At 35.2% G+C, this 16,682-nt stretch overlaps 1 protein-coding gene across 2 annotated transcripts in view; it reads left to right on the top strand.

Annotated features, from left to right (window-relative positions):
• Positions 1-16,682, top strand: part of LOC130216300 (lisH domain-containing protein ARMC9) — a 76,979-nt gene that overhangs the window by 15,930 nt on the left and 44,367 nt on the right. The window contains exons 9-12 of one of the 2 annotated variants that reach the window (XM_056448198.1): positions 1,860-1,958; positions 5,644-5,679; positions 11,034-11,068; positions 13,093-13,204. In XM_056448198.1, the coding sequence (XP_056304173.1) occupies positions 1,860-1,958; positions 5,644-5,679; positions 11,034-11,068; positions 13,093-13,204 (282 nt within the window). The remainder of the gene's footprint in view (positions 1-1,859; positions 1,959-5,643; positions 5,680-11,033; positions 11,069-13,092; positions 13,205-16,682) is intronic. The other variant, XM_056448199.1, reaches the window with a different exon arrangement.

Raw genomic sequence — 16,682 nt, 5'->3', positions numbered from 1 at the left:
GTGCAGAAACTCCACTGAAAATACTGGGGTTAAATACATATTTTAAAGACATGGCAGGGGAAAATGTAGTTTAATGCAGTGCTTTTTATCTAGCCTGACCTGCTTTGTATCATATGTCAAACAGGCATTGAAGATCACTGATTTTTAAAGAAAACTGATCTTAAACGTGGCAATTTTGTAATGCAAGGCAGTTCACTGGAAGCTCCTGATCTGGCTGATTGTAAATTAATAGTGCCAGTGCATATAATGTGCCTTATTAGGCCTGACAAACATCCTTCATCCACGAATTACATAATGCTTAAATATATGAAATTAATATAAATAAAAATGTGTTGACTGCATAACACACAAGATATGTGGCATAATGGACAATAAATATAAGTTAGTAAGTTATTAAGTTAGTAAGTAGGTTAGTAAGTTAGTTAGTTAGAAAGTTAGTAAGTAAGTAGGTTAGTAAGTTACTAAGTTAGTAAGTAAGTTAGTAAATAAGTTTGTAAGTAGGTTAGTAAGTTAGTTAGTAAGTAGGTTAGTAAGTTAGTTAGTAAGTTAGTAAGTAAATAAGTACATTAGTAAGTTAGTTAGTTAGAATGTTAGTAACTTAGTTAGTAAGTAGGTTAGGTAGTTAGTTAGTAAGTAGGTTAGTAAGTTAGTTAGGAAGTAGGTTAGTTAGTAAGTAACTTAGTAAGTAAGTAGGTTAGTAAGTTAGTAAGTAGGTTAGGTAGTTAGTTAGTGAGTAGGTTAGTTAGTAACTAGGTTAGTAAGTAAGTTAGTAAGTAGGTTAGTAAGTTAGTAAGTAAATAAGTACATTAGTAAGTTAGTATGTTAGTAAGTTAGTTAGTAAGTAGGTTAGTAAGTAGTTTAGTAGGTTAGTTAGTAAGTAACTTAGTAAGTAGGTTAGTAAACTAGTAAGTAGGTTAGTAATTTAGTAAGTAAATAAGTACGTAAGTTAGTAGGTTAGTTAGTAAGTTATTAAGTAGGTTAGTTAGTCAGTAGGTTAGTAAGTTAGTTAGTAAGTTAGTAAGAAGGATAGTAAGTTAGTAAGTAAGTAGGTTAGTAAGTTAGTAAGTACATAAGAAAGTTAATTAGTTAATTAGTTAGTTAGCTATGGGAAGCTTTCAATCTCCAGTCACATCCTTATTACACATTGCTGTGGTTAACAATTATATTTGTAACGCGTAAATGTATTATAATATAATTTCATATTTTAGTATATTTTCTAAAAATGAGGAAAATACTTTTTGTAACCAATATTTAAAGTTTTCTTTCTGTGATGCTGCTATGTTTTTTTCATCGTCTTCTAAATATTTTGTCACTGCACAAAAATTGTACGACTTTTCGGTCTTAAATAGTTTGTTATTGTGATGTAAAACAAAATATGATGTGGCATAATGAAGAACAGTACAATAATTAATATAATATAATTGAAATCCCTAAAAATAATGACATTTATCTTTAAATATGATTTAATATAGTAAATTATAATATAATGTAATATAATAAATTATAATATAATATATAATAATATTTATTATAATGTAATATAATATAAATTATAATATAATATAAAAGGGACTAAGCTGAAAAGAAAATGAACGAATAATATAATATAATATAATATAATATAATATAATATAATATAATATAATATAATATAATATAATATAATATAATATAATATAATATAATAAATTATAAAATATTATCATTATTAAATCCCTGGTGGACTTCCTGGAAGCAGCCGTGGCATTACACATTACACACGCTACTCACACATTACTCACAGAAAACTCAATTAATTAGTCCTGACGAACATAGTTAGCCCTTTTGAAATGCTCAAGGGAATGTGATGTTTTTCTCAGATTTCCCCAGAGTACCTGCAGGGTGTTTGTGTGCGGCTCTTCAGCGGAAACATGAGACAGAGTGCAGCTCAGAGCCTGGACTTCACCAGACCCGGCACTGTGAGTCAACACACACACTGCTTTTCTGATCATACAAACACAATCTATGCCGAAAAGCAGTTGTATTATTTTTATTTTATTTTATTAACCCTTCATATATATATATATATATATATTCTTCCCCAATTTCTGTTTAATGGAGAGAAGATTTCTTCAACACATTTCTAATCATAATAGTTTAATAACTCATTTCTAATAACTAATTTTTTTTCATCTTTGCCATGATGACAGTATTCAGCTTAAAGTGACATTTAAAAAGCACCTATGATGAAAATCATCTTGTGTAAGCTGTTTAGACAGAATATAAACACAATAAGCCTATTTTTTTAATTTCCTGACATTAAAATAGGATTCAAATCCCTCCCATTTTGATGCCCACCGGAACGTGATGTAGGAGTGCTGTTTTCCCCGCCCACCGAATTGATTGACAGCCACGTATTAACATGTCTCCGTAGTAACATGTATAATCATTTCAACTAGAAAGGACATGCGCTAAGCAACGGGATTAAAAGATCTGTTCAGCGCTCTGTGATCATCAATCATCATCAGATGTGAACAAGAATGAGTTTAAAACGTTTTAAAACAGTGTATATGTGTAATGAAATACAGCGATTTACATCAGTTTTTATCACCACAGCCACTTGTTAGTTATCAAAGAAGACACTTCAATCACGAATGTGGACGTTAAATCAGGTTTATTTTGTACGTTAACATAATGGATATCCATACAGCAGTGAACTTTGTAACGACATTGTATGAGACTCAACGTTGCAGAAAGGCTTGAATTAACTCCTCAACAAATACATCAAATAATCATTGGGAAAGTTCTTACTGTAGTATTTCTCACAAACGTTACGCGAGATCTGCATCCTTCATGTCTGTCACTGTGCTGTTTATCTGACGCAGCCGAGGCGGAGATTGAGGCACACTCTGACAGACACGTGGGAATGGTGGGCGGGGAGAACTAGTATTAAAGGCACAGCCTACAAAAACAGCTACAGTGTGTTCAAAGCAGGAAATTCCAACATTCTAAAAGGCATCATAAATAAGAGGGCTAATAATTTTGACTTCATTTTGTGAAAAAGTGTTTGCCCCTGACTATTTTTATTATTATTGTTTGCCACATTTTAATGTTTCAGATCATCAAACTGATTTAAAAATCAGTCAAAGATAACACAAGTAAACACATCATGCAGTTTTTAAGGTTATTATTTTTATTCTTAAGAGAAAACTTGATACAAAACTGGCTGCACGGTGGTGCAGTGGGTAGCACGATCGCCTCACGGCAAGAAGGTTGCTGGTTCGAGCCTTGGCTGGGTCAGTTGGTGTTTCTGTGTGGAGTTTGCATGCTCTCTCCATGTACACGTGTGTTTCCTTCAGGTGCTCAGGTTTCCCCCACAAGTCCAAAAACATGTGATATAGGTGAATTGGGTAAGCTAAATTGTCTGTAGTGTATGAGTGTAAATGAGATGTTTCCCAGTGATGGGCTGTGGCTGGAAGGGCATCGGGTACGTAAAACATGCTGGATAAGTTGACGGTTCATTCCGCTCTGGCGACCGTGGATTAATAAAGGGACTAAGCCGAAAAGAAAATGAACGAATGAAGATACAAAACTGCATAACCCTGTGTGCAAAAAATTGTTTCACTTTTAAATAGTTAAGTATAAATGAAGCCATTAATTCTGCTGTGTACCAAAGGAGGTACTAAAGGAGAATGTCCATCTGGGGTGCGTATCCCAAACAACGACATAACTTGTGGCTGAACTATCATAGTACCATGCATCGTTTGGGAAAAGAACGATGTAGTGACGAGTGTTTCCCAAAACTGTAGTTGCTTTGTCGCAGATCCATCGTTTGAACCACGTTAGTTATAACGTAAAGTGTCCACAATGATGCTCTTAACGGGACAGAGTAACTACTTCTTTAGAAAACCCCATACTTTTTTTGTGCAAATTATATTGTTTTACATGCACACGCATTTAAAAAAATCCAATATTAGTTTTGGTAAAAATATGCACTTATTTTCTATATTAATTAAAATATATGTAAACGGCACATTTCTAAAACAGAAAACCGCTTAGTAACACGTATTCTAATCTCATATATAAATTCATTCATTTTCTTTTCGGCTTAGTCCCTTTGTTAATCAGTGGTCGCCACAACAGAATGAACCACCAACTTATCCAGCATATGTTTTACGCAGCGGATGCCATTCCAGCTGCAGCCCAACACTGGAAAACACCCATACACACTCCTGTACACACAAACACTACAACCAATTTAGCTTACCCAGTGCACCTATATCGCATGATGTGTTTTTGGACTTGTGGGGGAAACCGAAGCACCCGAAGGAAACCCACGTGAACACGGGTAGAACATGCAAACTCTACACAGAAATGCCAACTGACCTAGTCGGGACAGGAACCAGCGACCTTCTTGCTGTGAGGCAATCATGATACAGACTCCGCCACCGTGACGCCTATATAAATCTTATAAATCGTAAATGGTTGTTTACAGTAGGCTATTTATTAAGAAAAGAAAAAAATCCTACTTAATAATAATAATAATAACAACAACTATTATTATTATTATTATTAAGTAGGATATTGTTTACGTCTTTTTTTTCCAAAGCTCTACTTTTACAATTTGACACATGCAAACCACTGTAGTAATGTTCTAACCAACAGGCCCATATCATATACAGTACAGATACTTAATAAATACCCACTATAAATTAAAAGCATTAACATATGCTGTGTTTTTTGTTTTCACAAGCTTTATAGACGTAACGTAAATTCCGCTATTAAATAATAGCTCACCTATAGCTTTCGTCATGAGCCACGGCTGTGTTCAAAATGGCATAAATGATTTTAAAGTGCACTGTGAAGGGAGCGCAATTGTAAACATGAAGATCGTTAAAACTGCGATGCGGTGCCAGCTTTAAGATGTTTGTTTGTTTTTTCTGTAGTTCAATGGAGCATCTAACCTGTCTTTAGTACTGTTTAATTTGAAAACATTGATTTTACCACAAATTTTGTGATTTTGCATTTTCTCTCGCATGTTTTTGATATTGTGATATACTGTAGGTCTTAAATTTAATACTTAATGGTCTTAAAAAGGTCTTAAAAAGTCTTCAATTTGACTTTATAATATCTGCAGAAATCCAGTTTTTTACACCACTGTATTTTTGTATCTTTCCTTCTTCCTGTCTTGATGTTTTTAAACAAACTCGTGGAGTGTGAAACATCCAATAAGGCGTGGCCACAGTTTTCTTTTCTGCTCATACGTTCACGTTCACTCACTTCAGCAGCAATCAACATGATCTGGAATTTCAGGATATGGGAGAACAATTCTGTCTCAGATTTCCACATATTTTCCACACAGGTTTTGTTCCTGTCAAGCTGGTCATGCATTGTCTTTCATATATCACCGTTTTTTAAATCTGTGTGATTTAATCTATTGTGTGTTTTTTTTGTTGTTGTCAAGTTTCTTTCATAATTAATTAATTTAATCGACTGAAATTACATTACATTTGCGAATAGTGTTTAGTTACCATGCAAATCCCAACATTTATTTACGTCCAGAATGGTTGTACAATGTGTTTGAATATCCCCATGCTTCTGCAGTGTCTTCAATCATATCTTCTGTGTGTGTTTATGTGTGTGCGTGCTCATCTGCTCATGAAGGGATATTACTCTATGAGCCCTTATGATGACGGATATGTAAGTTTCTGGATGTTTCCTGGTCTTTCCTCCTGCCTGTTTTATTTCTCTCTATAGTTCATCTAGTTTCCATTAGATCCTCTATTGTCATGAGACCCTGCGTTCATGTTAGGGGTAAAATTGACCCACTTTTGTCCTCTATTGATACTGAATCCCAGAGGAAGCACGTTATACTGTTGAATTATAAGATTTGGCTTTGTTTTTGAGTCGCTTTGCTTGTCTCCAGTTGCCCTGATCGGATCATATTCATGCCAAACAGACAGAATAAAAGTTCAGTATTAGTTTATGAGGGATATTTATTCCTACTTTAAATAAACACCGACTTCCTGGTGTCAGGTAAATGAAGAATAGAATCACATGACCTTCAAGATTGCATTTCAAAAATGGCAAATTGTTTCGATCCGAAACTTGAGACATCAGATAGTGTCAAGAAGGAACAAGGAAGAACACTGCAAAAAAAAAAAACACACACAATCATTATACATAAATAAATAAACCAATAAATAAATAAATGTATTAAGGAATAAAAAATAAAGGAATGGAGTACATAAATAAATGAAAGAATAAATAAAGTAAGAAATTGAGTACAAAAATAAATAAAGAAATAAAATAAATAAAGAAAGGTATGAAGAAATAAAAAACTAAAGAAATGAATGAAAAAATAAATAAATAAATAAATAAATAAATAAAAGAATGGTGTACATAATTAAATGAAGGAATAAATAAATAAGTACAAAAATGATGGAATGAAGGATTAAATGTAGAAATGATTAAATAAATAAATAAATAAATAAGTAAATAAATAAATAAGTAAAATAAATAAATAATGGAGTGATGGAGTACATAAATAAATGAAGGAATAAATAAATAAATGATGTAAATTAATAAATAAAGGAATAAATAAATAATGGAATGAAAGAAAAATGAAGGAATAAATAAATAATGGAGTACACAAATAAATAAAGGAATGGAGCACAGAAATAAATTAAGGAATAAATAAATATATGTAAGAAAATTTTAATAAGGCGTGGTTTGGGGTTCCATAAAGTATTTTATTTTTACATTGTTTTTATCCTGTTAACTATATATCCTGTTTTATATTTATATATGTATATTTATATATATATATATATATATATATATATATATATATATATATATATATATATGCATGCAAACACACACACACATACAGTGCATCTGAAAAGTATTCATAGCGCTTCACTTTTCCACATTTTTTTTTATGTTACAGCTTTGTTCCAAAATTGATTAAATTCATTTATACATGTACAGAAGTATTCACAGCCTTTGCCGTGAAGCTATAAATTGGGCTCAGGTACATTCTGTTTCCACTGATCGTTCTTGAGAGTTCACCTGTGGTAAATTCAGTTGCTTGGACATGATTTGAAAAGGCATACAAATCATCTGTCTATATAAGGTCCCAGGGTTGACAGTGCATTTCAAAGCACAAACCAAGCATGAAGACAATGAGTTGTCTGGAGACCTCCGAGACAGGATTGTCTCGAGGCACAAGGCTGGGGAAGGTTACAGAAACATTTCTGCTGCTCTGAAAGTTCCAATGAGCACAGTGGCCTCCATCATTCGTAAGTGGAAGATGTTTGAAACCACCAGGACTCTTCCTAGAGCTGGCCGGCCATCTGAGCTGAGTGATCGGGGGAGAAGGGCCTTAGTCAGGGAGGTGATCAATAACCCAATGGTCACTCTATCTGAGCTCCAGCGTTCTTCTGTGTAGAGAGGAGAACCTTACAGAAGGACAACCATCTGTGCAGCAATCCACCAATCAGGGCTGTATGGTAGAGTGGCCAGACGAACCACTCCCCGCCTGGAATTTGCCAAAAGGCATCTGAAGGACTCTCAGACCATAAGAAACTAAACTCTCTGCTCTGATGAGACTCAAATTTATCTGTTTGGAGTGAATGCCAGGCGATACGTTTGGAGAAAAGCAGGCACCGCTCATCACCAGGCTAATACCATCCCTACAGTGAAGCATGGTGGTGGCAGCGTCATGCTGTGGGGATGTTTTTTAGCAGCAGGAACTGAAAGACTAGTCAGGATAGAGGGAAAGATGAATGCAGCAATGTATTGTGTGTAGAATTTTAAGGAAATAAATGAATTTAAGGCTGTAGCATAAACAAATGTGGAAAACGTGAAGCACTATCAATACTTTCCAAATGCAAATATATATATATAGCATATTTTATTCATTCTGCCTTTTATTAATGAATATAGATTACTATAAATCAGCCAGTTCTGACACACACCACCCCTGAAATCCTTCTCCGCTCCAGGATATTCTCATTATATCGGACTTATGTATGTAAACCTGGTTGTGAAATGCACTCACGCAGACAGACTGCAAATATTCATAACAAACACTTGAGAATTTCCAGACAGGAGAGCGTTCGAGCTATTAACACATGCAGAAATCACTCCTCTAACCAGTTTGGAGTCAAATCAGCGTGACATTACACCAGGATGCTCACATTTAACAGGAAATGAAGGCTTCATGTTGAGGCTGCACACTTAATCCAATTCCATGATTATGTAATCGTTCAAAGCACAGGTCCTTTATGTCGTCCCAACACAAATCCATTGTTAACTTAATCGTTTTTACCAATTTAAGTGGATTAGACATAAAAGGATTCAGTTAACTTAATGAATTTGTGTTGGGACGACATGAAGAAAAAAATACTTATTTAAAATGAGTTGAATTAACACAATTGGGACAGAAGTATTTTTTTAAATACTAAATACAGCATCTGGAGTATTTTTGAAAAAAATAATTATATTCAATGCACTTAAATTTGTAAAAATGATTAAGTTGTCCCAAAAATACTTAAGATTTCTTATGTTTCAACTAATTTTAAATAAGTAGTTTTTTCTTCATGTCGTCCCAACACAAATTCACTAAATTAACTTATTGTTTTTAGCAATTTAAGTGGATTGAATATAAAATGATTAAGATAACTTAATAGCTTTGTGTTGGGACATCATGAAGATATTTTTTTAATACTTTTTGTAATACTTGACACAGTATCTGAAGTATTCTTCTCAAATTGTTTAATGTTCAATCCACTTAAATTTGTAAAAACATTCATGTTTAGTTTTGTTAAAAATGATTGGTTAACTTAATGGATTCGTGTTGGGAGAACATGACGGAATTGTGTGGAACCCAGCATTTTACAACAGTGAATGGTATAAATATATTTAAAACATCAGTCAATTTCAATTCTGATCATAATAATTAATTAATATTACAATTACAATATCAAAAACCCAAAACAAAACAATAATAGCATATAATAACAATAATCAACAATTTAGATTTTCGTCATAATCGTGCCACCCGACTTCACGTCGAACATTCCTCCAAAACCACTAGCACTCATACTTTAAATAACGCAGAACCACTCGCTCTTGGGTTTTCGTTTAACCCGTCCCCAATGCTTGTAATTGCATCCTTGAGATGCCAGAATTGGCCCAGCGAGATTGTTGTAATGAGATCCCACAGGTGCGGCGCTTATGATGACTCTGGGGAATTCCTCTCACTAACCCTCCATTTCTTGCAGTTAATTCAGTGCATGTGCATATGCATAACCCCCCACTGTAAATGAACGATTAGTCGACTTTACTTAAAATGGTTATTTAACTACTTTTAAAAGTGAGTAAACCTGTTGCTTTGAAATGTGTGAATAAATGCACTTTAAATAAAATATCAGTAAATTAGCGGTTTTCCATATTTTGTGATTCTCGCTTTTATTTTTCTCTGTTTATTTCTGCTTTGAATGGTATTATTGGAGCTTGATCTTTCTTCCAACAACTTTAAACATAGAAAAGTTTTTATTAACATTTTAATAGTGATATATTATCTGGGCTGGTGTTGTAGACTACCTGACAAAAGTCTTGTCGTCAATCCAAGTTTTAGGAACAACAAGTAATAACTTGACTTCTAGTTGATCATTTGGTATCAGAAGGGGCTCATATGAAAGGCAAAGACCTCTAGATTACGCTTATTTTACCACAATAAAATATGATCATGCCTTGATTTTGAATAATTTAATTAGGACAGTAAGGTCTGACTTTGCTCAGACAAAAGTCTTGTCACTGAACAGAAATAATGTCCAGTATAGAATATGTCATCATGCTGCAGTGGAAACAGAATGAATATTGTGTCTGACTCCAGCATGAGCTTGGAGGACTCCATCCATACATCTCTGCAATGACTCAAATCACTGATTAATACAGTCATCTGGAATGACAAAGAAAGCTTTCTTGCAGGACTCCCAGAGTTCATTGAGATTCTTTAGATTCATCTTTAATGCCTCCTCCTTCGTCTTACTTCGTCGGTGACTGGGCTGGCCAATCCTGGAGCACCTTGACCTTCTTTGCTTTCAGGAGCTTTGATGTGGAGGCTGAAGTATGAGAAGGAGTGCTCTCCTGCTGAAGAATTTGCCCTCTTTTGTGGTCTGTAATGTAATGGGCAAATGTCTTGATACCTCAGGCTGTTGATGTTGCCGTCCTCTTTGCAGATCTCTCGCACGCCCCATACTGAATGGAACCCCAATCCATGATTTTTCCTTTACCAAACTTGACTGATTTCTGTGAGAATCTTGGGACCATGCGGGTTCCAGTAGGTCTTCTGCAGTATTTGTGATGATTGGCATCCAGTTTAGCAGATGATTCATCAGAAAAATCCACCTTCTGCCACTTTTCCAAATGATCAACTAGAAGTCAAGTTATTATTTGTTGCTCTTACAACTGGGATCGACGACTTTTGTCAGATAGTGTATTTTACGCTACAAAAACCTTGTAGTAAACCGCCATTTTACAGACTTATTTTTCTATATATTCATTTCTTATACATTATATGATTTCAAACTACTAAAATGTCCATAAAAGTCAATTTGTTAAACATTAAAAGTCGACAGAGCAGAGATCAACATCCCGTAATGCAATTCACAACCATAAATAAACTGAAAACACTTGTGAATCACAACATACGTAAACTGTTCATTAACAGATATTTTTTACAGTGTGAACTGTCTGCGTAATTATGAATATTAAGTTAAATCAACTTAAAAGTTCCAAGTTACAACAAGTTTTTAAAGTAGAGTCAGGTTTTAAGGCAGTGATTTTAAGTTTTTTTATTGTTAAGTAAAGTACCTAATCACTTTTTACAGTGCACTGAACTGCATGCAGGAATAATACGCATGTGTTCTAAACCCATGTATTTTGTAGGATAACCAGTTAACTAACATGCCCAGCCATGTGATTTACCATTGACATGTCATTGTATCAACTGGTTTAAATGACATGTTTTTGTCTTCTTTCAGGCTTCCTCAATGCTGCGGGCATCAGTTGCACCTCAGTAAGTTGATGTTGTTTTTGTTTACTGCTAATAGTTTTTCATGTGACATCACACCATTAGAGAAACATGTTGCCCAAAATATTATCTCCTGCTGACCGCCAAGTCATGGGCTGAGTGATTTCTCTTATTTTAGCCAGAAAGCCGAATAATTGTTGTGCAATGAGATATAGCATTACTAACCAATGAGGAGACATGCCTAGGCTGTTCTTCTACTGAATTACTTCATAGAAAGGACAGCCAGTTTGTGTTGAATGGTAGCATCATTGACCCATAACAACCTATGGCACCTATAACTGTCATTATATGCTTGTATGCGTTTTCTACAGTTTCTATTCTAATTTGTGCAATTAAAGTATAAATTCTAAGTGAAATAGCAGAGGTGAATGAATAGGTTTTCCTGCCAGAAAATATTAATCTAAGTAAAAGAAATCGACACCAAATATAAAGTAAACACAAGCTATAACGCAGTCACTAATGAATAAATCCCTGAGGAATATCCTCAAGATAAATGAAACATCATAACTTGTAGCTCTGACAGAGACATTAGGGTTTTAAATGACTAGAAAAACAGTTGCAGGATATGAATCACATCTCTGATTTGCTCTGTTGATCCGTGATTAAATATATTTTTAGCTTGAAACAGGTGGAAATATCATCTTACCCCCCTCTGAAAAATTATCCACAATCCCAGTTCCTAAAAACTAGGACTCCCTCTCCTCTCCTCTCCACCATATGAAATGGACAGATCTCAGTGTAGCTGCCATAATGCCCCATTGTTTTTTTCTTTTTGTTTTTTTTGTTTGTTTGTTTTTTTCCTGCCAGATCTCTGCACAGGTGACTTAAAACTATCAATGGGATTGGTAGAAAATGTTGTCTTGTTAGTAATATCGAAATGTCACACTTATTTCATAGATTTATTCATGAACATCAATATTTCACCCTTATTTTTTTAATTCGGGGAATTTACAAACATGTTGCCTATTTTTCCTATATTAAGGAGCATAAATTATGCTTATTTACAATAAAAAATGTACCCTGTAATAAGTGCATTCACATTCAATTTGCAATTACATTCAATTTGGTATTTATTTATTTATTTAAATGTTTATTTGTACTTATTTATTTATTATTTAAGTCTTTATTTATTTATTTGTATGTATTTATTATTTATTTATTATATAAATGTATATTTATTTATTTGTATTTATTTATTATTTAATTGTTTGTTTATTTATTTGTATTTATTTAATCATTATTTCAATGTTTATTTATTTATTTATAATTAAAATGTTTTGTTTATTTATTTATTTATTTGTATTTATTTATTATTTCAATTAAAAATATTTATTGTTTAAATGTTTATTTATTTATTTGTATTTATTTATTTAATTATTTATTTATTTGTGTTTATTTATTTATTTATTATATGTTTGTGTTTAATTATGTATTTATTTGTATTTATTTATTTATGTATTTATTTATTATTTATTTGTTTGTGTTTATTAGTATTTGTTTATTGATTTATTTTATTTTTTATTTATTTGTTTATTTATGTATGTATTTATTTGTGTTTATTTATTTTATTTGTTTATTTATTTATTGTTTAATTGTTTGTTTATTTATTTGTGTTTATTATTTATATGTTAATTTATTTATTATTTAATTGTTTATTTATTGGTATTTATTTATGTACTTGTGTTTGTTTATTTATTTGTTTGTATTTATTTATTTATTATTTATTTATTTGTATTTATTTTTTATTTGTGTTTATTTATTTAGTGTTGATGTTATAACCAGTGTATTGACTGCCATCGCATACCTGTTAAATAACATCACTGGAATAATCTTCAAATACCTTCAACCCAGACCTGGAAGGCATGTGATCTGCCTGCCTCAAGGCTTCTTCAGCTGTTTTTTTTTTTTTTGTTGGAAAGCTAAAGTACAATTCCCGTCAGTAACCTCAAAAACTTGTAGAGCAAGATTCGTTGTTTGTATTTTATTTTTTTACTACTTCCTGCTTTCAGGAGGCCCAAAGATGTGCCCTTGCTGCCTTCCCTGGACTACGAGAAGCTGAAGAAAGACCTGCTGAATGGGTCCGATCGACTGAAGGCTCTGCTGCTTCAGGCTTTGCGCTGGGTAACCCTTAATTACTGTTAATAAACTAAAACACCAGCACATTTAGGTTCAGAATTTCATACTCAGTTGAAGTCCCTCTTTATTAAAATAGCCCTCTTTTTCATTTATTGAAAATGAATGAATATTTTAGTCACAGACTTTAGAAATGGAAACTTATTTAGAAATTGAAAGATTATACGATTAAATTAAAACATTGCAAAAAAATTACAAACTACAAAATTTCAACAAAATTGTATATATTTTTTGTTTCTCTTGATTTTTGCTCTTTTTGAAAATGTTGTTTAATATTTTTCCCTAAAATATAAATTTAGGCTGCTAATTTCTGAACAATTATCATAAGTTTTTTGTTAGATAAGCTCCAGATTTGGCTTCAGTACTGACTAATCTATTTGTAGATTAGTCAGATTAGTCAATGTATATGCACAAATATAATATTGTAAAGCTTCCTGTAGAAAATATTAATTTAAATGAGGCATTTGTGGGGGGTGTACTGTACTCATATATGCTGAGCACTGCATGTTGCGTCCTAATTTGCATACTATACATCCCCTACATAGTATTAGAAAATAGAATGATTGTCCCAAGTCATATCATGTTGAAATGAATATTCCAAAGTTACTCGGATGGCCTACTGCTTATGCTGCTGTGCTTATGCTAATGGATATTGTTACCCACAATACATTGCGCATTGGACATGACAAAAACAATTAGAAGCAATGTTGACAAAACAAATATGGCAGATATCCAAGACCTACGCCTACAGTGAAGAGGCTCCGTTAATGATGTTTGTATGATTTTTTATTAATATCTTACCCAATGGAAACTGTTAATTAATGAGGAAATGTCCCAAATATTGTAAATTCTCCCCTCACACACTCAATAGTCTTCACAAAAAAGTACATACTTTTAAGACACAATATATAATCAATAAATTGAAGTCAAGTTTATTAGGGATTTTTTTTGTTTTTGTTTTCTTTTTTAAATATTTCCCAAATGATGTTGAACAGATTTTTTGATGTTTTATTTCGGCTAGAATAAAAGCAGTTTTTAATTTTTTAAGAACCATTTTAAGGTCAATATTATTAGCCCCCTTAAGCTATATTTGTTTTACGATTGTCTACAGAACAAACCATCAGTATACAATGACTTGCATAATTACTATAATTTGCCTAATTAACCTAGTCAAGCCTTTAAATGTCACTTTCAAGAGTTCACACTTAGATATTGTTTGACAACTGTTAGCAAGTTTGGCATGCTGTCCCGGGAGAGAACCCTGAGCTCGGAGATAGGTGAGCCCAGGGCTCCCGCCTGGTCCATAGAGCATATGAGGGGAGTACGAGATCAGGTGGTTCTCGAGAGCTCCCCGTGGTAAAGGAAAAAAGGAGGAGAAGGGGTGGATGGGGGGGTTTCTTCGGAAAACGAAGATAAGAGAGTAGTTCTAGCTAAGCTACTTATAGTGAGTTGGGGTTAATCTGATTGGCTAACTAGTGAGTGTTGATGAGTGGCCAGCTGCAGTCAATCATATCACGTGCTCCTCTCGAAACTAGTTTGAAAACTTCACTTCAAGAGTTCACACTTAGATATTGTTTGACAACTGTTAGCAAGTTTGGCATGCTGTCCCGGGAGAGAACCCTGAGCTCGGAGATAGGTGAGCCCAGGGCTCCCGCCTGGTCCATAGAGCATATGAGGGGAGTACGAGATCAGGTGGTTCTCGAGAGCTCCCCAAATGCAGGAGACTCGGGACAGCAGCCGTGTATTCGAAGAAACTCCCCAAAAGGCTTGGAAGGCTATATCCGGCTGCTGGATATAGTGGTTTTACAGAAAGAAAGGTAAAGGGGGCTCCTGTGGGAGCAAAGGGTGATACAGACTCCTGCGGGAGCCCGAGCAGGGTTGGCGTGGGCTATGAATACTCCTGCGGGAGTAGAGACTCAGGGAGACCCCTGCGGGGGTTAGAGCCATGGGATGGACAGGAATCCTGCTGGAGTAGTTAATAATGGGGAAGGGGAGGTGAGGACTCCAGCTGGATAGGGGGGGGGGGTGAAGGGGGCTGGGGTGGGGCATGGACTCCAAAGGAGTGGATTGCTCAAGGAACACTCCTTGTGGAGATAGAGCTGGGAGGTGGCAGCGCTATATATAAATATATATGTATATATGAAAATATATAGATACATAATGGGGTAATCTAGTGCCTTGGGAGGGGCGATTTTTTTTTTTTTTTTTTTTTTTTTTTTTTTTTTTTTTTTTGGACTCCTGCGGGAGTCGAAGCTCCTGGACACTCCTGCGGGAGATAGAGCTGTATGTGCCATCTCCAGCTGGAGTCGGGAAGAGGAAGGGCAGGTGAAGGCCCCAGCTGAAGGGTGAATGGCAGTTGGGCGATGACCCCTGCGGGGGTCGATGCTCGGGACCACTCCTGCGGGAGTTAGAGCTTGAGGGTGACGGCACTATATATAAATGTATATTTATATGCGTGGGTGCATATATATATACATATATATAAATGAAATAAAATAAATGAAAGGTAAATGTGTAAAATAAATGTATAAGAAAATAAAATAAGCTAGGGCCGGGGAGGGTCGGTGACGTGACTCGTGCTCGTGTCACAGCTCGGGGTTGGTTGAGCTATTTTGGCCAGCTCCAGTAGGAGTCGGGAGAGATGAGGGGGAGGTGAAGACTCCTGCTGGAGGGTGACGGGCAGAATGGTGCTCTGGGGGTGTTCCTGCGGGAACAGAGCGTGGTGGTGGCAGCGCTATATATAAATTAATATTTATATGCGTGGGTGCATATAGATATGAATTTATATAAATAAAATCAAAACAGAGAGAAAAATAAAGGCAATATTATAAGTCATTGTTGAAATGACTTATAATATGTAAAAGCTAGGGGTTGGGGGAGGGGCTGTGAGATGATTCCTGCGGGAACCGAAGCTCGGGGTAACACTCCTGCGGGAGTCAGAGCCATGGGGGGGGCAGGGTCCTACAAAAGTCAGGGAAAGGTGAAGGGGTGGTGAAGACTTCTGTGGCGGCGGCCAGGGGGGGCGGGGTGCCAGGGGGGGCGGGGTGCCAGGGGGGCCTGAGCGGGAAAAACTCCTGCTGGAGTTGGGTGCGTGAATGGGGAGAGAAAGCTGAGTGCGACTCAGAGCCAGAAGGAAGAAAGGAGGGTTAGGTGGCTGGGTCGTGCCCGCGCCCTTGGGTGGCTGAGGAGCTACTCCGCCCTCTGGAAGCTGGGATGGCTGTGTCTAAGCTTATCCCTGGATTGGGCTCGTGCCCTTGGCCGCTGGGTTTAAGGTGTCTGCTGGTGAGGGTCCTTTGGGCTTCCTTTAGATGGCTGTGGCTGAGTCGAATGTAGGATTTGAAGGCGTCGGAAGACCACCTTCCTAGTGTTTGTATGTGTTGTTGAGATAGCCCTTTGTGTGCAGCTGTGGTGGCGGCTCCTATTCTGAATGAGTGACTGGAGTATGATCCTGATGGGAAGCCTGAAA

Source organism: Danio aesculapii, chromosome 22 (genome assembly GCF_903798145.1).
Source record: "Danio aesculapii chromosome 22, fDanAes4.1, whole genome shotgun sequence".
In the NCBI taxonomy this organism is placed as follows: domain Eukaryota; kingdom Metazoa; phylum Chordata; class Actinopteri; order Cypriniformes; family Danionidae; genus Danio; species Danio aesculapii.
This window is presented reverse-complemented; position numbering and strand designations above follow the sequence as displayed.